Below are 22,107 nucleotides of genomic sequence, written 5' to 3'. Positions count from 1 at the left end.
TGATAGATGTGCTGTTCATGAATTTGGCTTTTCAGCTTCCAAGCCTTGCTTTCCAGAATCCTGCATATTTAAGCAAATTTGATTCCCCCCTCCTTTGAATTTTCCTCCCCAAAGCATCTTTGTTACCTGTGAATTAAATGCATTCATAGTTGACTGTCAGTCTCCAACCAATAAAGACTGAGAAAGATGGCTAAGAAGGTTGGAGGGACTGGGGAGGGAAGAGGGGGACTTGGGGGGAAAGGGAGCTTTCTTCAGCTTTTTGCACATGTATAGAAATCCATCTTCTTTTGATGAAGTGACTGGAAGGAGGAAAAGGGACAGAGAAGCCCTTGTGATTGAAAGCCTACATAAGTTAAACTGGTGTGCTCAAAGGCATCCTAAGACTTCAGGAGATGAGGTATTTAGTGGGGTGGGACAGGCAGTCAATGCATGTTCAGAAGCATTTTTACTACAGGACTAGTATCCGACTTGTGGGATAAACCAGGGTTAGGTTTACGTGAGGTCTTGGCACATAGGGGGCGCAAGAGATGAAGGAAGAAGAGTACCTGTTTAATTTATAGTCCATCTTTCTTGCTGAAACTCAAAGTGCATTATACAGTTTACAAGATAGAGGGAGGAGAGGCATAGCGTTCTTTTTTCTTTAGAGAGATTTAATCCCGGTTTAGAAACCAGGTTGTGGGAAGGAAACCGGTTTAACCAGGCACCTGCTTTGGAGACATCATAGCACAATGGAGTTTGGCACTGCCCAAGCAAGAGGAGGAGGAGGAAAGGCATAATATTAGCGTTACCAAAGTGCAGGGTTAGAATACCACTTTATACATTCAGAAGTTTCCTCAAATAATATCATCAGGAAAGTAAAAATTCCATACATGGTTCAATAACTGAAGCGCCTAATGGAAAATTGTTGGAAAAAATATTTTATTATCCATAGATTATAAAGAGTCTTCTCTACCCACTTTATGTATATGTCCTTTGTGATTGTACAGTTTTGCCTATATGAGGTCATACAATTTTGAGGCAATATGTATAGGCAATGTAACATTCTAAAAATGTAGGAGTTTCTGGAATGTAAGATCTGAAGTAGAATAAAGTTACAGTAAATTTTGTTTACAACACAAGAACCTGAAGTGAGCCTCTACTGATGAATACATCATTCTGTGTTTACTATAAAAATAGTTCATTTACATTTTATCCTGGAAAATAAGACAATAAAGGTTATCTGTAGTTACTATGCTTGCAATTTTAGACATGCAATCACATAGAAATTTCTGGACCACTATGCAGTGCCATCCACACTGCCGAACAGACACTTTGTGGGATGCAGCTACAATTTCTTGGAATGACAAATTAAAAATAATGCTCAGAAATTAGGAAAAATATCTTTACCATTTGGACTACTCATTTCATTCATTTTCTTTCCAACTTATAGCATTAATCTATACCACATGTAATTGGACATAGGGACAGGTACAAGATACCCCCTGGAACAGAAGAGAAATACTTCATGTCCTTGAAATTCTAACAATATGACAAAATTATCATTCTCTCATATCAGAAATAAATTTCAAAAAGCAAGTTACAAAGCACATAGACTGTGTGGTGAGACAGCTTTTAAGAGAGTTCCTTATATGTATGGTGCTGATATCCAACAACATATTCAATGGGGACACTTCATAATAGCTGAGCTAGCTGCTTAACCGAGCTCACAAAACTTGGATGGATTATATAGCTGCCAGTACTCTTGAATGCAATAATAATGACAGCCAGTCAACAATTGATGTTATATCCAAAAAAAGACTTCACATTAAACATTAATCAAGAAACAGCAAATTTTCTGGTAAAAGTTAGGATTTTAAAAAATTTAATAATAATAATAAATGCACTTATATACCACTCTTCTAGACAGATTAGTGCCTCACCCAGAGTGGTGAACAAGTGAGTGTTATTATTATCCCCACAATACAGCAGGGGAGCTGGGGCTGAGAGGAGGGGCTTACCCAAGGCCACTTACTGAGCTCATGGCAGTAGTGGGATTCGAACCAGTAGAGTGCTGATTCGCAGCCGAACCCCTTAACCACTAGAATTTGATGTGAATGGCAAATGGCCATAGAGTAAGGACAACAAGAAGTGATGCTCTTCTAGGATTGGTCCTTTGGCTGGTCAACACGTATTTGGTCGGCTGAACAATCAGATCTACTCAAACGTAGGTCATGCGTTTAAAGAACTAGTTTGTGAAACAGAAAGTACTTAATTACAAGAAGAGAAGGTTATTCTATGAAATTGCTGTTCATTATTAGTTTTATAACTGAAATGTTAAGCAAATATATGAAAATGAAATGTATGTTAACTATATTTAAGAAGCCAAATAAATGTTCTTGGCACTTGTTACAGAGCTTTAGGGACAGCCTAAGCAGTCGTAATCTGAGAGCTGGCAATTGGCAATATGCAAACTGGTTCATAGGTTGCTGTCCTACTCCGACCCTGTGGTCTTTCTAAGAAATCTCAGTTTATACAAAGAGATGCATGTCTACATAAGTAGACTCCTCTTATTACTGAGAAGCTACAAAGATATCACTACGTGGGGGAACACAGCTAGTATGAGGGCAAAATTTGTCATCTCTTCTCAAGCGCCGCCTTAGTAAACTCATTTTATCCAGTTACATCTCATCCAAATTATTGTTTACTACTTGAGGAAAGACTGTTTAATTGTGTTAGATCACAATAAGTATTAGAAGTACAGTGGGAGATCGTTTTCACTGCTTCAGATGTGCATTTTAGGCAGCCTGGACGCATACTTTATAGTCTCTCCCCATTCTGCTTCCTGGAACTTATCCATGAAATGTAGCTATTGTTATATCAATGTTTGCTGCTCCAAAATGTGTATTTCATTCACTTCTTTTAAAAAAAAACGGAGCATATTGCCAAGAAAGTCTCCCCACTGGCTTACGTTGTAAGTGTGCATGCCTCTACCTAACAGCATGTGCTAAAATCCAGATTTTGAAAAAGCAAATTAAAACTTTTTTTAGTTTATGATAAATGTGAAACATAACAAACAGCTATGAAAAGCAGAACAGCTTTCTCATTTTATTACAAAGTACTGAATTATAAAGGTAACTACAACAGAAAAGACAGCGAAGAGAAGAAGGATGACTGTTGCACACTGTTCATCACTAAGTGTCCATTGTGTGGTTTCCAATTGTGTGTCCTTGCCAATTGTTGTTTCTGTCTTTTGAGGAATGAATAATACTGTGGCACTGTAGGGACCAATTAAATCCCGATTGCCCGCAGAATCTCTGCACTGTCGAATGGCACACACCCGAAAACGAGATTCACAGTTCATCTGGAGGCCTGAATAACGGAATGACCAATCAGGACCTTTATAAATCTATCAAGAAATACACAAAATAACCAGAGATTACTGTTTGTTTCTTATATAGGTGCTCAAAGTAAGTTAACTAGCTGAAGAATTTTTGATGATGAATCGACTAATGAATTAACTAATCAAAGTTGCACACCGCCAAAAACTAAATATAAGTGCTTTTTTGAAACACTGAAGGAAGCATAAAATAACAAAAGTTACCACTTGTATCAAACAAAGGCCTTCCTGAATAGTTTTTTTCCCATTCCACATCACAAACACACACACCTAATCCACTGAATCCGTTGGACAGGACACCTCCTTCAGGCTAGCCATCAAGGGACCGTTTCCTAACAATTAGCTGCCATCAGGTAAAAATCAACACCCATTAAATAACGTAATATTCTTTTGCCAAGGATCCTGACTACTGTCAGGTATCCCTGTAAGTAAAACCATAGCAGCTATTGCATAGCACTACCACCTCAGGACCAGTTTCATTTGCCTCCCAAGATCCTTTGGCCTTCAGATGCCTTCTGTGTGAGGAAATGCAGCTAGTCTGATATTAAAAGCAAGGTATACCAATCAAGGCAAGAAGTACTGGAGAACATCACTCAAATATTTTTGTTTAAACTTTCAAAGCACCTCAGACCTCTTGACCATTAGTACTGACTCTAGTTTGTAGGACAATACCCAAAATTCTTGAAATGACCTTCACAATATAGCTCCCGGATTATTCATTCATAAATGCAGGAAGGGCTATTAGCCCACCCCGACTACTGTTGGCAGATCTAAGTCAAGATTGCCCTCCATTCTAATTCAATCACCCACCATCAGAAGGTGGACTGATCAAACCTAACGCAGCCACAGACTTACGCCAATGGGGTCCTGGATACAAGAACTGCACCACAGTATAACCGATAGCCCACCAATGGGGGCCTGGATACAAAATTTGTACAAGATACAACCGAAAGTCCACTGGTTTCCAAAGCTTTGGCCTAATGACAGAGCAGATCCTAATTCTGCACCAAATTAGGGTAATAGCAGACTTTCTTCATTGGCAACCAGGTAAATCCAGGTTTCAAAAGAAGGTCATCCCAAGCCCCCCGTTTTTGTAGTTGGTTCCCCATGAGAAGATTCTTCGACCACAAGCATGAAGTCAATGGACCCTTCAAGATAGGTAGAGTAGGTTTTCTCTCCCAGTTTGCTTTCCTTCCTTTTACCTATTCATCATTTATTGCCTTATCTATTCCTTGTTCAGGACCAGCCTGTCCTACTGTATCCTGGTTAGGGGGTTCCTATATTCCTTCCTATATGAAGTTCCTTCTTCATTACTCACTAGGATTGGTTTATATGCATATACAAATTGCTGTGGTTTTCTTGCATTTGCTCTCTGTAGTATACTTCTATCTTGAATTCCCATTGCTAGAGAAAAATGATGTGCCCATTATTGCCTGGTCTCTAATTTGCCTTTCCTGGTAGCAGAACATCTCGAGAACCAGTGTGGTGTAATGGTTAGAGTGTTGGACTAGGATCTGGGAGACCCAGGTTCACATTCCCAATCTGCCATGGAAGCTTACCGGGTGATCTTAGGCCAGTCACACACTCTCGGCCTAACTTACCTCACAGGGTTGTTGTGAGGATACAATGGAAGAGAGGAGAATGATGTGAGCCCCTTTGGCTTCCCACTGGGGAGAAAGGCAGGGTATAAATGACAAAAATAAATTAAAAAGCCAGATCTTCCAGGATGACTCATTTGCTTAGACCCCTATCAGCCTGGCTTCAAGACATGCTATGGGATTGAGATGGCGCTGGTGGCCTTAGGCAATGATCTCCGTCTGAATGTAGACAACTGCTGGGTCTCTTTGTTGCTCTTACTGAATTTATCAGTAGCCTTTGATACTGTGTGGACCATCTTGTTGAGACGTTTGGAGGCAGAAGTAGCGATTAAAGGATATGCTTTCGATTGGTTTAAATCGTTCCTTATGGGTAGGTCTCAGAGGATTGCTGTTGGAGATCAGTTGTCATCAGTATGGGACTTTCCTTCTGGTTTTGCACAAGGCTTAGTCTTATCTCCATGGAATTCATCTCTATGTAAATTCCTTAGTGGAAATCATTTATGGTTTTGGAGTATGTTGTCATCAACATGCTGATGGTGCCCAGCTGTATATCTGACTATCCGCATCACCTAGTGATGCAAGAGTCTTGAGCCTTACTGCTCTGTTGGAATTGAACCCTGACAAGACGGAGGTAATGTTGGTTGGGAAGACTGAGGTCTTGAAAAACATTGTGCTTCCCACTTTTGATAGAGACCAGCTGGCACTGCTCCCATGCATTCTCTCTGGTGGGTCCAACCTTGTGGAATAGCCTGCCTGCAGAAGCTGGGATGCCCCTACACACACTCATATTATTTTACAGAATGTGCAAAATAGAAATGTTTAGTAGGGTGTTTTGATCAAGGGATTAGAATTATTGTATGACAGAACAAATCAGGATAAGGGAATAGGATTATAGTCTATTGTAGTGCTTATTGTATGTATCACTTTGCTTTTAATGCGTCGTCTTCTACCTTTCTGCATGTCATGCCTTAGACAACTTTTTTTTTTTTGTTTCTTTGGGTATCAAGCAAGTGAACAGGGAGGAATACACATGACTCTGTTCACTTGCCATTCAAGTGTAATTAATCACTTCTAGCTTGGCCCTTTGTTTGCAGTGTTTTCAAGTTCTGTAATTCTAGTTCCTTTGCATTGTTTATTGGATATCTTATGTTGTCTGCTTAATTTTTAAAAAATATTTTGTAATCTGCCTTGAGTCTCAGCAAAAATGGCGGGCTATAAATGGAGTACATGAGTTTTGGTTTTGGGGATTCTGCTTTGGACCCACACAGCTATCTGCCACTTCTGTCTATATAATTTAGAATCAGTGTACAGCGCTGATGGCCTTACAGATGCATGCGTATCAGTATAATGCACACCTAATGCATTTGCTAACCCCGGTCTTGTTACTCAGTGAGGTCTTGCAGTTGGTGCTGTTTCTGTGTTGTCGCCTCTCCCTCCCATGCCACACCCAACCCCTTTTTACTGAATGATGGTGACAGAAGCACCCAGCCGATTTACAATGAAATCCTAAACAGAGCTGAAGTTACTGGAGTAACTCTTCTTAGGATTTCACTGTTAAATTTGTTCCCAACAATTTCATTTCACCCCAGCTGCCTGTCGCCTACAAGGAGCTCCCTCTCCCATTGCAAATAACTCGTGTAGGATGTAGAGGCAGGTGATAGTAGCCAAGTAAAGTGTCAGGGTAAATGCAGTTTAGGAGTGGGTGGAAAAGTTTGTCGAGGATTCAGAAGCAGAAGCCATTACAGAAGATGAGAATTTACATATATTCATTAAGCCTTGTGATCATTATAGCAGCCAGCTTAGTTTGTCTTTTATATTTTCTTTCAGTATCAGAACAAACGTCTAGGGTATTTTTCAGCTTTCTGGGAATCCAAGCCCGGCTTGTTTTGTGAAGCAGAGGAAATGTTGGGAGAACTGAATTCTGCCAGGATTATCAAGATGACTATGAAGCACACGCAGCCAAAATCTGTCCTTAGATGATGATAACATTGAAGACATATTCTAGAAAACAGATGACACAGCCCTGGACTATATGAGAATACAGGCGACTGTTATTTAATTTAGGATTATAATGAAATCACAACATCTCAAAATGAGTTGTGCTTCCTTCCTCCCTGGAAGAAGATCTGTTTCCTGGTGGGAAATAGTGCTTACAAGCCTAATTATGTACTAATTTTCATTATTGGGAGAATAGATGAGAAGATAGAGTTGATGCTACTGAAGATTTTTTTTCATTTGGTTTCTTTACGCTAATCCTTGAAAACGTATAAGCAGAAATTCTAGCATGTTCTAAACTGCTTAGGCAACACATTATCTGAGTGAGATGGACTGAAGCTGCTTTGCTCAGCTGTACTCCCGTTGCTGTATATCTCAAACCCAGAGAAGGGGCTTTTCCACAAACTTGACTTATTTCAGATATTCTTAGCAGCCAATCCTCAAGTATTGGAATTGTTTTGCTTATAGTTCTTGCACACATGTGCCCTCCTTCAGCATTTTTACAGTAGAGGAGACATCGGCTGATTCCGCACACGTTGGATAATGCACTTTCAATGCACTTTAGCAATCGTTTAGAAGTGGATTTTTTGTTTCACACATGAAAAATTCAGTTCCAAATGATCTCTAAAGAGGATTGGAAGTGCATTATCCAACGTGTGCGGAATCAGCCATCATCAGTGATGTCACAGCACACACACCCCTCTTTATTTTTGTGCATGTTTATATCATTTTATCCATATAAGGGCTGATTTTTTTAAAAAGGCTGAAAATGAACACACGAGGAAGTCTTTTCTAACAAGAAAGCAGCTCCACCACCCATACTAAGTTCTCCTCCTGCCATGGTCCAAACCAGAGAGCCCCATCTGGACTGACCCAGAGGCAGGATTTTGGTCTCAAAATGGTTTTAAAAAATAAAATAAAATAACAGCTTAAAGAATAAATAGTAATAAATCATCAGGGACTATGGAAATCACCCAGGATGTCTACAGGAAAACCAGAAATTATTGAACTACTGACAATGCTGTTTCCTCCTCCTGGAGAAACTAGAGGTTAGTTTTAAAAACAAAATCCACATAATACCATTTACTAAGAGTCTCTCTACACAAGACATCTTACACAGGGACACTCAAGTGACTTACTTTCCGTGTGGTCTTATATTCAAGTGTGCTCTTTCTCACTAGGAGTGCATGTGTATCCACAATGGGAAAACAAGTGTAAGATCTTTCACTTGAGCGTCCCCATGTAAGAAGTCTTGTGTAGAGAGACTCTTAGACCAACCCAAAGTTAAGAACCTCTTTACATGTGTGCCAAACTTGAGTTTTATTGGGAGTAACCCCAACTCAATTCATGTTTAACACATGATCCGGAGCTTATCTTTAAAACTGGGGGTGGGGGCGGGCAGTAACTGGCTCCCATGTGTATGCAGAGGCAGGAAGAATGTCTTCATTTCTTCCTTTCCACCACATGCACTCTAAATAAAAGAGAAGGGGCATGGTGGGAGGGCTATTTTTGTTGCAGCCGACTCCATACATCTGTCCAGGCACGATTAGATAACATAGGCAGATCCCATGCAGGTGCAAAGGAGGGAAAGAAGACATACAGGATCTGTTTTGCACTCCCCCCCCCCCACATACTGTTTAAAGGTAAGCATCAGGTCACACATTAAACATGAATTGAGCTGGGGTTTTCCCCAATCAAACTTGAGTTTGACGCACGTGTAAAAAGACCCTAAGATGTGGTTTTAAAAAGAGAAAATTGACACTGTGTGACGATCCGTTTCTTGCCACTTATGATGTGGGCCAGTGCATAGAGCTGGAAAGAGAAATGCCTATTTATTCCAAAACCTTTTCTCAAAAACGTACCTGTCTGAATTCACTGTCCTTTCCCATCATAGCCTGAAGACTGTAAACAACAGGATCTCCTTTCATTGGCTGTAGCATCTCCCATGTTATTTCGCAAGTGTGATCATTTACTCTCTCAATTTTTGGTGCTGACAAAAAATAAAGGGAACATATCAGTTAGTGTGGTGGTGGAAAGGGCCACCAAATTGCAACTGGCTCATGGTGACCCTCATGAAGTTTTCAAGGCGTGAGACTTCAGAGGAGTTTTTGCTATTGCCTGTCTCTGCATAGAGACTCTGATATGCAGTTACTAACCAGGGCTGACCTTGCTTAGCTTCTGAGAATGGATGGGATCAGGCTAGCATGGGCCGTCCAGGTCAGAGTAGTTAGTTACAGTAACATTTCCTAATTGGAGTCAAATATTTACCAAAATGTTGTAAAATCGGCAGTTAGGGCTTTTTGTGGGTAGCTGTGTTGTTCTGTAGTAGAAGTGCAAGATTCGGGTCCATAGCACTTTAAAGACCAATTGGACTGCCAGGGTATGAGCTTTAAAGGGTATAGCACTTTAAAGACCAATTGGACTGCCAGGGTATGAGCTTTCGAGAGTCAAATCTCTCTTCCTTAGATGTGACAAAGGGAGATTTGATTCTCAAAAGCTCATGCCCTGGAAATCCAGTTGGTCTTTAAAGTACTACTGGACCCGAATCTTGCTCATCTATTAGGGCTATTATTGAGAGTCTATTGCGTATTAAACTTATATTATCTGAATGGATTTTTATCTTCATTCATAGATAAAATGCAAATAACTATTTTAGTGGCGATATCTATTTGCCTTTCATTGTATAAAGGCTGGGACCACAGAATTTTTTGTTTGTTTGTTTGTTTGTACAGTATCATATGTATCGATTGCATATCAGTAACGACTCAGCTTAGGATCCTCTAAGCTGTGTTTCATCAGTGGTTGGGTATTTGCATGAGAAATGCTTAGAGCATTGCTGCTTTTTTTGCTTCATCAGAGAACCAGTGTGGTATGGTGGTCTGATTAAGAAGCCTGCATTCAAAACTCTACTCAGCTGTGAAACTCACTGGGTGATCTTGGGCCTGGCCTTCTATCTCAACTTAGGATACCTCATAAGGCTATTAGAGAAGCGCCCTGAACCACTTGGCATGAAAGTGGGATAAAAATATAATAATATAAATGTTACATTTCAGTTCAACTATCCAGAGGTGTATTCTCTTCCTTGGCATCCAGGACCTTTTTCCTGAGTGAGATGTGATGGATAAAATTGCAAAAATGTTTTGTACTTTTGAAGGAGTGCGGTATTGGAAGAATATGGAGAACCTGGGAGATTACTGGACAACATGTATGAGGAAAAAACTTTAGATGCAGATCATATTACTACTAAACTAAAAATCAATTAAATTGGTTATCTTCTATAAATAGATGACACAGCTAGAGAATGATGACATGTGATGCTGACCGGGAGGTAAAAGTGGTATTGAATTTGGTTTCTGGTGCAAAACACTTCCTCTCTAGCATGGGACTTGTGTGCATAAACAAGCACACACAGATTAGTGATAATATTTAGATGGTGGGAAAGCTTTTGATTGTTTGGAATGAGCACGTGTAAAAGAGTTGCTAGGACATTAGCAACATTAGCATAAGAAATTAGCATAAGAAATTAGACTAGGACATCAGTCTATGAACATGATATATAAATAGAAAAGAGTCCAGTAGCACCTTTAAGACTAACCAACTTTACTGTAGCTTTTGAGAATCACAGTTTTCTTTGTAAGATGCATATGAAGAAGAGAACTGTGATTCTTGAAAGCTTATGCTACAGTAAAGTTGGTTTGTCTTAAAGGTGCACCTGGACTCTTTTCTATTTTGCTACTGCAGACTAACATGGCTAACTCTGGATCTATGATATATAAATGCTGTGATTCTTCAATGGCACACATAAGGACATTTCACCAGTTACGCTTCATAGAGGAACAAGTGAAGAATGCCGCATTATCTCTATTGCTTTTTGCTATGTCTACAGAACCTTCAGCTCCTCAGCTGTATTAGAAATGACAATATTAAAGGAATAGCTATAAAAGGAAAGAAAGCATGAAAATAACATCTGTTGATGACACAGCTATCCTGAGAAATTATTCTCAAATTTGATATATAAAGTATAATCAATTTTTTTAAAAATAATTTCATAATGGTTTTAGGGGAAATGGCATAAAATTGGCACCAGACTTGTCAATATTCTTCTTCAGAACCGTAGTGTACCACATGGTACAAAACAAATCAGGAATCAAGAATGAGCCAGTACATTGAGACTTGCACAATTTACTAACATGAATAATATACTTTGTAAAATCAAAAGGATGAAAAAAATTGGATTATTGAACCAGCACCGGATCTAGGGTCGCCCGCGCCCGGGGCAACCCTAGGCTGACCACCTCGCACGCACAGTGCACGTGCACTCCCCGTGCTGCGTTATGACGTCACTTTGGTGACGTCATCATGCAGGGTGGAACGGCGGGGGCAGTGTGCGGGGCTGGGAAGCCGCCTGTGCCATTCGCCTCCCCACAGGCGAATGGTGCAGGTGGCCTCGCAGCCCCCCGCGCTGCTTTTGCCTGCCCTGCAGGACAGGGGGTGCGTGGCAAGCTGGCCGCCCCCTGTCCTGCGGGGCAGGCGAAAGGCAGCGCAGGGGGCTGCAAGGCTGCCCACGCTGCTGCCTGCACCCTCTGGCAGCTGGCAGCTGCTCCCGGCACACCCTCCCCGGTGGCACCGGGGGCAGACTACCCCCCCTGCCCCCCCTCGATCTGGCTCTGTATTGAACAAAGACAGAAAAATGAAGCAGCAAGATGGTTTCAAATTACATAGCTTTGTTGTGGCAAAACAGCTGGCAGATCAATTGAATTCAAGTTGGACAAAATTTGAGGATATAATATATGATAAGAAAATATAGAAGAGACTTATCTCAGCCATCTCAGACTGCTTAGTGCCAGTCTTGTATATATCAAAATGTAATTTTGCAAAGAAGTGGCAACAGATGATAGGTAAAGTCATTTCTGAGAAAGAATGGCAAATTATTTTCTCCTCTCCTGCTGCAACAGCAATCTGTATCAGTACGAGGGAGAATTTTTATAAGTTCATCTATCATTGTTATTTAATGCCACATAAATAACAATAACATTCGCTTTATATACCGCCCTTCAGGACAACTTAATGCCCACTCAGAGCGATTTACAGAGTATGTCATTATTATCCCCACAACAAAACACCCTGTGAGGTGTAAGACATATCACACAAACCAGTATCCATGTTGGAAATGCAGAGGAAAGAAGGCAGACCTTAGAACCATACACGGAACATTCTAGACGAGGTGGCTCAGGAGGGAGTGGCTTTGTTTTCAGTTTCACTATGTTGTTGAAAGGACCTGCTCCAAGACTGTTCAAATTGTACAATGTGTTGCCAAATCTCATTACCAAAGCATTTTTTTTAATTTTGAACCAACTCATCTCAATATCAACAGAATCATTACAGAATAAGAGCAATTATTGAAATATTAAAATATATCCTTACGTTTCAAGGCAGCTGGGACAGATTTGGTAGTGGAAAAAACGTATCCTTGGGAAAGAGGACCTTCTCCAGCCTCATTGCAAGCCTGGATATAAAACGTATATGATGTGGACTCACTAAGTCTTGTTACTTTGTACGTATGACAGGATCCCCTGTATATGGACGTAATCCTGAAGGCAATAACAAGAGTCTTAATCAGTCTTCTACTGATTTCTTTGAAAGAAAAGTACTGTGAATAGGTTATCATGATCGAGCAATGACTGATTTTTAAACAGTTGGTAAGAGCCCTCCAGTGGTGAGGAGAGGAAACGGGGGGGGGGGGGCCTGATACAAGGAAAATGGTGCTGAGGTGCATAGGGCCTTGAAAAAAATGTGCACCTTCCTGATCACACAGCATGCAAATACACTTAGATGGTGATTGTGTCAAACCAGGTTGAGGTTCTTCTGTGCCTCCACACATGGGGACTGCGCAGGCACAGGCCAGCCGCCGGAGAATTTTCTAGAGCTTCTATGGCTCCAAAGGGGCCGTTTGTCGCGCGCCTCAGCGACCGCTTTCCCACCCAAACGGTCACGTGCTCCTCCAGCGACCAACGGCCCCTTCCCTCAGTTCTCTTCTTGCCGCCGCTTGGAGAGAACGTGAGCTTCGTTGCTCTGTGCTTTTGTGCTTTTTCTGATTGATCTTTGGCTTTTGACTTCGGACTTCGGACCTCGACTATTCTTCGGCTTACTGATTTGGACTTTGACTAGGACTCGGTAATTACGACCCGGACTGTTTGACCTCTCTTTCGCGTGCCCCTGAAGATGGCCTCAAAGGCTCTCTTTAAGCATTGCCTCCAATGCCACACGAAAATGGCCAAGACCGATGGCCATGAACTGTGCCTCTTTTGTTTGGGGGAGACCCACAATGTGTCGGCCTGTAAGATTTGCCAGGGTTTCACCAACAAGGCCCGGCAGGAGCGCAAGGCCCGGTTAAATTCCTCCCTGTGGCAGAAGGTCATGTCCGGGGGTACTCCGTTGCCTTCCCCCAAGGCCGGCCCTAGCCCCTCTGCCGGACGGCAATCTAGAGCGGGCTCAGTGGCTTCCGCGAGGTCGGGGTCGAAATCGCGTCCCCCAAGTGCCTCGGCATCGAAAGCGGCCTCTCCAGCGCAGGGTTCGGCACGGCCGCCCCGGAGCGCGTCTTCCACCAGGTCGGATCCGAGACCAGCTTCGGAACCGAGGATCCTGGTGCTGAGTCCCCGGTCGGAACGACGACCGGCTCGATTCCGATCAAGGTGAAGCGGTCGAAGCAGAGGTCCCCTTCGAAGTCAAGGAGCGCATCGGTTCTGAGGTCTTCTTCGGAGCCAGCCAAGAAGAAGAAGAAGACCAAGCATCACCGGTCGCCGCGTCCCGCTCCGCAGGAGGAGGTCATCGTGCTTCCTCACACGCCTTCCCCTCATCTGGGTTCCCCAGAACCGGAGGGGGTCTCGGAACCGGTGCCGGATCCGATGGCTTTTGAAACGGTGCAGGCTGAGTTTTCCTCGGGGCCGGAGCCGAGCCCGCGGCCACGTCTGAGTCGACCGTCACCTGCCCGTCGTTCCCCGGAGCCGGAACCGAGCCCGCCGAGTCGGAGTCAACCGTCACCTGCCCGTCGTTCCCCCTCTGCTACTGGCCGTGAGCGGCGTCGGTCCGGGGAGAGTGTCGGCTCCGTCCGTTCCACTGCGTCCCGGCATCGACGGGCCTCCTACCTTCCCCCGCCGTACCACTGCCAGTGGGAAGGGGCACCCACCGGTTTCTCCGGATCGGAACCGAGGCCTTCGACATCAAGGCAGGCGTGGTTCCCCCCACCAGTCCAGGGTGAGGAATCCCGGCTCGGTTCCGAGGAGGGAGACGTGGAGAGCCTAGGGGACTACCAGTCGGAGTCCTGGTCCGAGCCATCGCCGGCTGACGATGTAGTACCAACCTCGGGGTCGCCATACGAGGACCTGCAGATATACTCGGACCAGATGGCACGGATGGCTCAGGCGCTGGAGATGGACATCTCATCGGCAACCCCCCAGACCAAGGACAAGCTCCTGAAAAGGATCTACGGAGACAACCCGGCGTCCATCGGCTTCCCCATGCTCGAGGGTATAGAGGAGATAGTGGAAAGGGTGTGGAAGGTGCCCTGTGACCAGCCTCCAACATCCAAACGGATCGAGCAGCTTTATAAAATTAAGCAGGGCACCTGGCAGGCATTGGTGAAGCACCCTCCACCTTCCTCTCTGGTCACGGAGGAATTCAACCCCCGGCGGTCGGGTCATACATCTGTGCCGGCCGATAAAGAGAGCAGGAAGCTTGATGCGCTTGGCAGGCACCAGTACACAGTTGCTTCGTTGGGCCTGAGGATTGCCAACTATCAAACCATTATGGCTGGTTACCAGCTCTACCTCTGGGAGAAGTTGGCATCCTATGTTCGAGACCTCCCACCTGAGCAGAAGGCGGTGGTATCCCTGCTGCAGACTGAGGCTGTCAGGCTGTCTAAGCAGCAGATGAATGCAGGGAGCCACGCTGCCGACACTGCTGCTCGGGGAATGGCCTCAGCGGTGGTCCTCAGGCGCCGTTCCTGGTTGCGGTCTACTGCCCTTTCCCAGGAGGTGCGTTCCAGGGTGGAGAGCATGCCCTTTGAGGGGGACTCGCTGTTCTCGAAGTCAACCGACGAGACCCTTAAAAAGAAGAAAGAGGACAGGCAGACAGCGCGGTCCTTGGGGCTGGCTCCTGCGGACAAGCCCACCTCCAGGCCACGGTACGCTCCCCGGTACGGCCCTTACCACTACCAGGGCAGATATCAGCAGCAGCGGCCAGGCTACCAGCAACATCCTGCCTACCTGCAGCGGACCTATCCTCCTGCGCAGCAACAGAGGAGGCGTAGACCCTTCAAGCCTCGCCCGTCGCAGCCGCCGGCCCAGCAGAGAGATCAGCAGGGCGCCGGGAGGCAGTACTGACGGGTCATGCCAGCCGTATCCCCGAATTTCTCGGACAGACTGAGTCCACTCCTCGTTGAGTGGGAGTCAATAACATCTGACTCATGGGCCTTAACTATTATTGAGAAGGGGTACGGGCTGGAGTTCGTTGAGCTGCCTAGGTGCACTTCACCTCTGTCAGCTGTTAATAATACTATGGCCGAGCTGGATGCGGAGATCGTGTCGCTCTTGGCCAAGGGTGCTGTGGAAGAATTGCCCTATGAGGACTCTGTAAGGGGGTTCTTCTCAAGGTTCTTCCTGGTCCCCAAGAAGGATGGGGGTTTACGTCCCATTTTAGATCTGAGGGGCCTTAATGCCTTCCTCAAGGTGACCAAGTTCAAAATGGTTACATTGGCGGCTGTGATCGCCTTGCTGAAACAGGGGGATTGGTTTGCGGTCCTTGACTTGAAGGATGCATATTTTCACGTGGGAATACGAGAAGAGCACAGGAAATACCTGAGCTTCGTTTACCGGCAAAGGGTTTTCCGGTATAAGGTGCTTCCCTTTGGCCTATCCACTGCCCCACGAGTGTTCACTAAATGTGTGGCCCCTGTGGTCTCCTTCCTTCGGGAAGAGGGCTGTACCATCTTTCCGTACCTCGATGACTGGCTCATCGTGGCTGGCTCAGAGTCTAGGCTGGTGCAGGACATTGGCTTAGTACTTAGCACTTGTCAACGCCTGGGGCTCTTGGTAAACTTTGAAAAATCCAAACTGGTGCCCACCTGCACGGTTTCCTACATTGGTGCACTGTTGGACTCTGTGGAGGGTAAGGCTCTGCTCCCCTTGGAGAGAGCTAGGTCCCTAAGGGGTCTTGTGTCCATGTTTAAAAGGAACCGTTTCCAGTCCGTGCGCACTATCCAGTGCTTATTAGGTCATATGGCAGCGGCCACCTCTGTGGTGCCCTTCGCTAGGCTGCATATGCGCCCTTTCCAGAACTGGTTTGTGCGGAGGTACGATGCTCAGCAGCACCCTCCGTCCCTCAAACTCTCTATCCCGAGGGTCATCCTATCCTCCTTGGACTGGTGGCTGTCTGATGACAACTTATTTAACGGGACCCACTTTGGGTATCAGCATCCTGACGTCACGGTTACCACTGATGCCTCTCTGTTGGGATGGGGGGCTTACTGTGGTGATGTATGTGTGCAAGTTGTCTGGTCTGAGAGGGAAAAGACCCTCCATATTAATGTGCTTGAACTAAGAGCCATTCGTTTCGCACTTGTGTCCCTTACAGCACTGCTGAAACATCGCCAGGTGTTGGTGCAGACGGACAACACGACTGCCATGTACTACGTAAATCAGCAGGGGGGCACAGTGTCCATGGCCCTGTGCCGGGAAGCCACGCTCACTTGGCAGTGGGCGATCAGGAATGGCGTGACAATTCGTGCTATACACATGGCAGGGTCAGACAATGCCCGGGCGGATGCCCTGAGCAGGGTCCTTCTGCTGGACCACGAGTGGGAACTGAACGTAGAGTACATTGGGCCGATCTTTCAGATGTGGGGTCATCCGGTGATAGACGTGTTCGCCACTGCGGCGAATACCAAGGCCCAGACATTCTGTTCGAGGGCAGGGAGCGACCCCCTCTCTATTGGGGATGCCTTCCAGTGTACGTGGACTCAGGGCTTGCATTATATGTTTCCTCCGTTCCCTTTGATTCCCAGGGTCCTGTGCAAAGTGGAGGAGGACGGGACAGATTGCATCCTGGTGGCCCCCTTTTGGCCACGGCAGGTTTGGTTCCCGAAGCTCCTGCAGATGTCCCAACGGACATATGTGAGTCTGCCTCCGCGGCAAGACCTTCTCCTGAACGGGAGCCTAGTCCACCACGACCCCGGGAAGCTGCACCTTACAGCTTGGCGGATCGTTCCTCCCCTATAGGGTTTACAGACGAGGTACGAAGGGTCCTCCTGAATGCTCGTAGGCCATCCACTAAGCGCGCTTATGCGGCCAAGTGGCGCAGATTTGAACTTTGGGCGCTTGCTAAAGGAGTGGTGCCTGCCAGCAGCCCCCTAGGGGTTGTATTCGAGTACTTGTGCCACCTGAGGGACCTGGGCTTGAAGGTTTCCTCTCTCAAGGTCCACCTGGCAGCTATATCTGCTGCTCACACCCGAGTTGATGGTGGTACAGTTTTTTCTCACCCACAATCCCGCCAATTCCTTAAGGGCATGTTCAACCTTTACCCACCTGTCTCGGCACCGGTGCCTCAATGGTCGCTGTCCCTGGTTCTTTCACGTCTTATGTTGCCTCCATTCGAACGTCTGGCTACCTGCCCCTTGGACATGTTATCGTACAAGGTGGCATTCCTGGTGGCCGTCACATCGGCCAGAAGGGTCAGTGAGCTGTCTGCGCTGCGGTCTGACCCTCCCTTCCTAGTGTTTCATCCCAACAAGGTGGTCCTGCGTCCCTGCCTGGGTTTCCTGCCTAAGGTGGTGTCCGCTTTCCACCTCTCGCAGGATATTGCGTTACCTGCGTTTTTTCCTCACCCTTCCTCGAAAGGGGAGAAGGCCTTCCATTCCCTAGACCTGAAGAGGGCCATAGCCTATTATCTAGATAGGACAAGAGGATTCCGGTCGAGTCCTCACCTGTTTGTGTGCTTTGGGGCCAAGGACAAGGGTAACAGGGCTTCTTCACAGACCCTGTCTAGGTGGATTGTAACGGCCATTAGCAAGGCCTATTCCCTAGCTGGGGTGACTTGCCCACTCCATGTCAGGGCCCACTCCACGCGGTCCCAAGCATCCTCCTCGGCACTCCTCAGGGGTGTGCCCCTAGCTAACATTTGCAAAGCGGCCACATGGTCCTCTGCAGACACCTTTGTAAGGCATTATGCCATAGATGTCAATGCGGAGCAGGATGTATCTGTGGCCAAGGCTGTCCTGCACTCCCTTTTTTCTTAGGGGAGTCTTGGATAATGGTTTTCTTTGGCGTGCCTGCTAGATACCCTTGCGTGAATAAAGTGTATATCTGTATATATGTATGTTTCTGTATATAGTTATGTACATACTGAGTACGTATATATATTACTACACAGCTTATAGGACTGTATATATGTGTATGTGTATATTGTGTTGTTGTTGTTCTTTAATAAAATTGTGTTGGATTTCACCCCACCTTCCTTATTGTGTGAAGCTTGGTACACTCCCATGTGTGGAGGCACAGAAGAACGAAGATGAAAACAGGGTTAACATACCTGTAACTTATGTTCATCGAGTTCTTCTGTGCTGACACACAACCCTCCCTCCTACCCCGCTGTGAATTCCAATGCACGACAAGGTGATGGCTGTAACGGAAATTGGTGTTTTTAAGGTGTTATGGCTAAGTGTATTGGTCAAGCGGCGGCAAAGGAGAACTGAGGGAAGGGGCCGTTGGTCGCTGGAGGAGCACGTGACCATTTGGGCGGGAAAGCGGTCGCTGAGGCGCGCGACAAATGGCCCCTTCGGAGCCATAGAAGCTCTAGAAAATTCTCCGGCGGCTGGCCTGCGCCTGCGCAGTCCCCATGTGTGGAGGCACAGAAGAACTCGATGAACATAAGTTACAGGTATGTTAACCCTGTTTTACTTTGTACATATGACAGGATCCCCTGTATATGGACGTAATCCTGAAGGCAATAACAAGAGTCTTAATCAGTCTTCTACTGATTTCTTTGAAACAAAAGTACTGTGAATAGGTTATCATGATCGAGCAATGACTGATTTTTAAACAGTTGGTAAGAGCCCTCCAGTGGTGAGGAGAGGAAACGGGGGGGGGGGGGGGGCTGATACAAGGAAAATGGTGCTGAGGTGCATAGGGCCTTGAAAAAAATGTGCACCTTCCTGATCACACAGCATGCAAATACACTTAGATGGTGATTGTGTCAAACCAGGTTGAGGAAACATTGGAGCAAAGTAGGGGGAAATCCGGAAGGTAGAGAGTTAGAGGACAATTTGTGTAAATGCTCCAGTCACCTCCCAGCTCCCATTTGGATGCCAAACTGAAGCGGTTTTCAGGTGCCTGCTGGTTTGCCTCCTACCCTCTGGGAACTGGCGATCACCCACCAGCCTCAGACATCCTGGGCAAATGTGCAGCGTGCGTGGTCCGGTCCAGGAGTGACAACGTCACTTCTGGAAGGCTGCCTTTTGCCCCAAACAGGGCAATTTTTAAAGAATTGGCCCTGCACAAAGCGCAGGAGCATTCCTGCGGTCAGCATGGTGACATCACTTCCTGAAGTGATGTCACTGTGTGCCAGCCAGGAGTGCTCATGTGAAGGAGAGGAAGCCTGGTAAATACCGCCCCCCCCCCCTGCACCTGTGGAAGCAACCTTACTATGAAGAGTACTCACCTCCCAGTCTTATCATCCATTAGAAGGTGGTACTGAGTGGAATCGGAAAGTGCTCGTACGATCCCCTCTCCCCATTTCAGCCTGAGAGTCTGAGAACCGTACGCCGAACATTCTAGACGAGGTGGGTCAGGAGGAAGTGGCTTTGTTTTCAGTTTCACTGTGTTGCTGAAAGGACCCGCTCCAAGACTGTTCAAAGCTTGGATTCTTATTCTAATTGTCAGAAAGGGAGTGGGGGTGGTTTGTGAGATTTGTGCCTTGGCATGGTCTACCTTGTGTTTTATCCTTTATGTTTTAAGGTTACAGGGTAAATCATGCATTTTCTACTTGAGACAGAATACTGCTTTTACCAAGAATTATAACTGTGCATATTCAATGGGTTCGGTTATAGTTAAGTCCACTGAGTTCATGAAAGCAAATTCTGGCCCTTTTCACACTGCTTACCTGCTCCCGGAACATTGTGAAATATCGTGCAAAAAACGCGGAAGATGGCGTCTTCTTGCAAGAGTTTTGCGTGACATCGCGCAAAACTCTCATGAGAAGATAGCGTCTTCTCGCAAGAGTTTTGCGTGACATCGCGCAAAACTCTCACGAGAAGACGCTTTTGCACGATATTTTGCAACGTTCCGGGAGCAGGTAAGTAATGTGAAAAGGGCCTCTGTTCGCTTATCCTTCCCATAGCAGCTTCCTGAGTCAGATTCTCAGGTGCACGCCACTGGCGGGCAAACTCCCAGGGGTTTGCACCCTTGCTTGCCAATTTGCCAGCAATCAGTGGGAGGTGACAAGCCCCTGGGAGATCACCCGCCACCAGCAGGCACCCCAGGAGAAGGCGCTGCCTGCACACTACCAAGGGGCACAATGATGTCACTTCTTGGAGTGATGTTGTCACACAGGCACCAGAGCACGTGTACAAAGACAAACATACTGCTGGGAGGTCCCGTGAGGAGGGTATAGGGACCTAGCAACCCTATTCCTGAGGTCCTCTACTGGAGGTAGAGCCACAGAGGAAGCCCAAAGTGAGGGAGGAAAGAGCGGCAATTCCAACAATACTCTAGAAAGAAGAGTGAGAGAAAATAAAACCAGCATTCTGGTGGTAGCTGCGACTGAAACTATATTATTTTATTCCGCACAGCCAATCAGATCTCCAGTGGCCAGTTAGATCCCTGCTGGGCAAGAGCCCCACATGGTTCCACCCACTTCCTAGAAACACTTGGTGGACACCAGGAAAGACTGGAACCCCTGGCACTATGATTGCCACGTCCATATACCCTCCCACCAGGGCGTGACCTGGTATTTACTGGGACCACGATCTTCCTGTGTGCGCGAAGTGACATCATTGCACTAGCGCCGGGAGTGCGACCATGCTTCTCACAGGCCCGATTCAGCCCCTTTGTGGCCAAAATCGGCCCCCGCAAAGCCTGGGAGCGCTTCCATGGCCAGGACAATGATGTCACTTCAGAAAGTGATGTCGTCGTGCCCAGGTGGGAGTGCGCCCGCTGGGAGCTTGCCCGGGTCGCCTGCTGGTTGTGAGCGATCCCCAGGTGGTTTGCCACCGCATCAGGGCAAACTGCTGGGAGTTTGCCTGCCACTGGCAGGCAACGGAGAACACTAACAGGCACCCGCCCTAAGCAGAATCGATGTATTGTAGAAGGCTTTCACAGCCGGAGAATGATGGTTGTTGTGGGTTTTCCGGGCTGTATTGCCGTGGTCTTGGCATTGTAGTTCCTGACGTTTCGCCAGCAGCTGTGACTGACATCTTCAGAGGTGTAGCACCAAAAGAAAGAGATCTCTCAGTGTCACAGTGTGGAAAAGATGTTGGCAGGTAATTTATATCTACTCAGGAAGGTGGGGTTGGGCTGAGTCATCCTGTAAGAGATGCCAACATCTTTTCCACACTTTTCTCAGTGTCCACACTGTGACACTGAGAGATCTCTGTCTTTTGGTGCTACACCTCTGAAGATGCCAGCCACAGCTGCTGGCGAAACGTCAGGAACTACAATGCCAAGACCACGGCAATACAGCCCGGAAAACCCACAACAACCATCAGACTTGGAATCATTTTGAAAGATGTTGCTAAAAATTATTTTCAAGTGCAATGTGCCGTTTCTCTCTCTCGTTCTCTCTCTCTCTCTGCTGTGACCTACCAATCCAGGAAATTAATTTCTCTTAAAATTTCCTCAGGAGCAAAACTGACTATTTCAGAAACCTGCCTGCTCGATTTCACCAATCCACTAACTTATATGGGGGAAGCAGCTTCAGTCATGAGGAAGGGAACAGTAAACCAGTTTGGTGTAGTGGTTAAGAGTGTGGGACTCTAATCTGGAGAACTGGGTTTGATTCCCCACTCCTCCACTTGAAGCCGGCTGGGTGACCTTGGGTCAGTCACAGCTCTCTCAGAGCTCTCTCAGCCCCACCCACCTCACAGGGCGA

At 46.2% G+C, this 22,107-nt stretch overlaps 1 protein-coding gene across 1 annotated transcript in view; it reads right to left on the bottom strand.

The window, feature by feature from the left end:
* Window positions 1-916: 916 nt before the first annotated feature.
* The window catches only part of FNDC3A (fibronectin type III domain containing 3A), a 74,944-nt gene continuing 53,753 nt past the window's right edge, over window positions 917-22,107 (bottom strand). The window contains exons 20-23 of the mRNA XM_054998019.1: window positions 19,681-19,890; window positions 12,394-12,560; window positions 8,832-8,959; window positions 917-3,385 (exon numbers count right to left, since the gene is read on the bottom strand). Coding sequence (XP_054853994.1) covers window positions 3,080-3,385; window positions 8,832-8,959; window positions 12,394-12,560; window positions 19,681-19,890 — 811 coding nt within the window. The 3' untranslated portion in view covers window positions 917-3,079. The remainder of the gene's footprint in view (window positions 3,386-8,831; window positions 8,960-12,393; window positions 12,561-19,680; window positions 19,891-22,107) is intronic.

The sequence above is a fragment of the Eublepharis macularius genome, chromosome 1 (genome assembly GCF_028583425.1).
Source record: "Eublepharis macularius isolate TG4126 chromosome 1, MPM_Emac_v1.0, whole genome shotgun sequence".
NCBI classification, from domain to species: Eukaryota; Metazoa; Chordata; class Lepidosauria; order Squamata; family Eublepharidae; genus Eublepharis; species Eublepharis macularius.
Note: the sequence above shows the minus strand (reverse complement) of the source record. Positions and strands in the feature narration are given on the sequence as shown.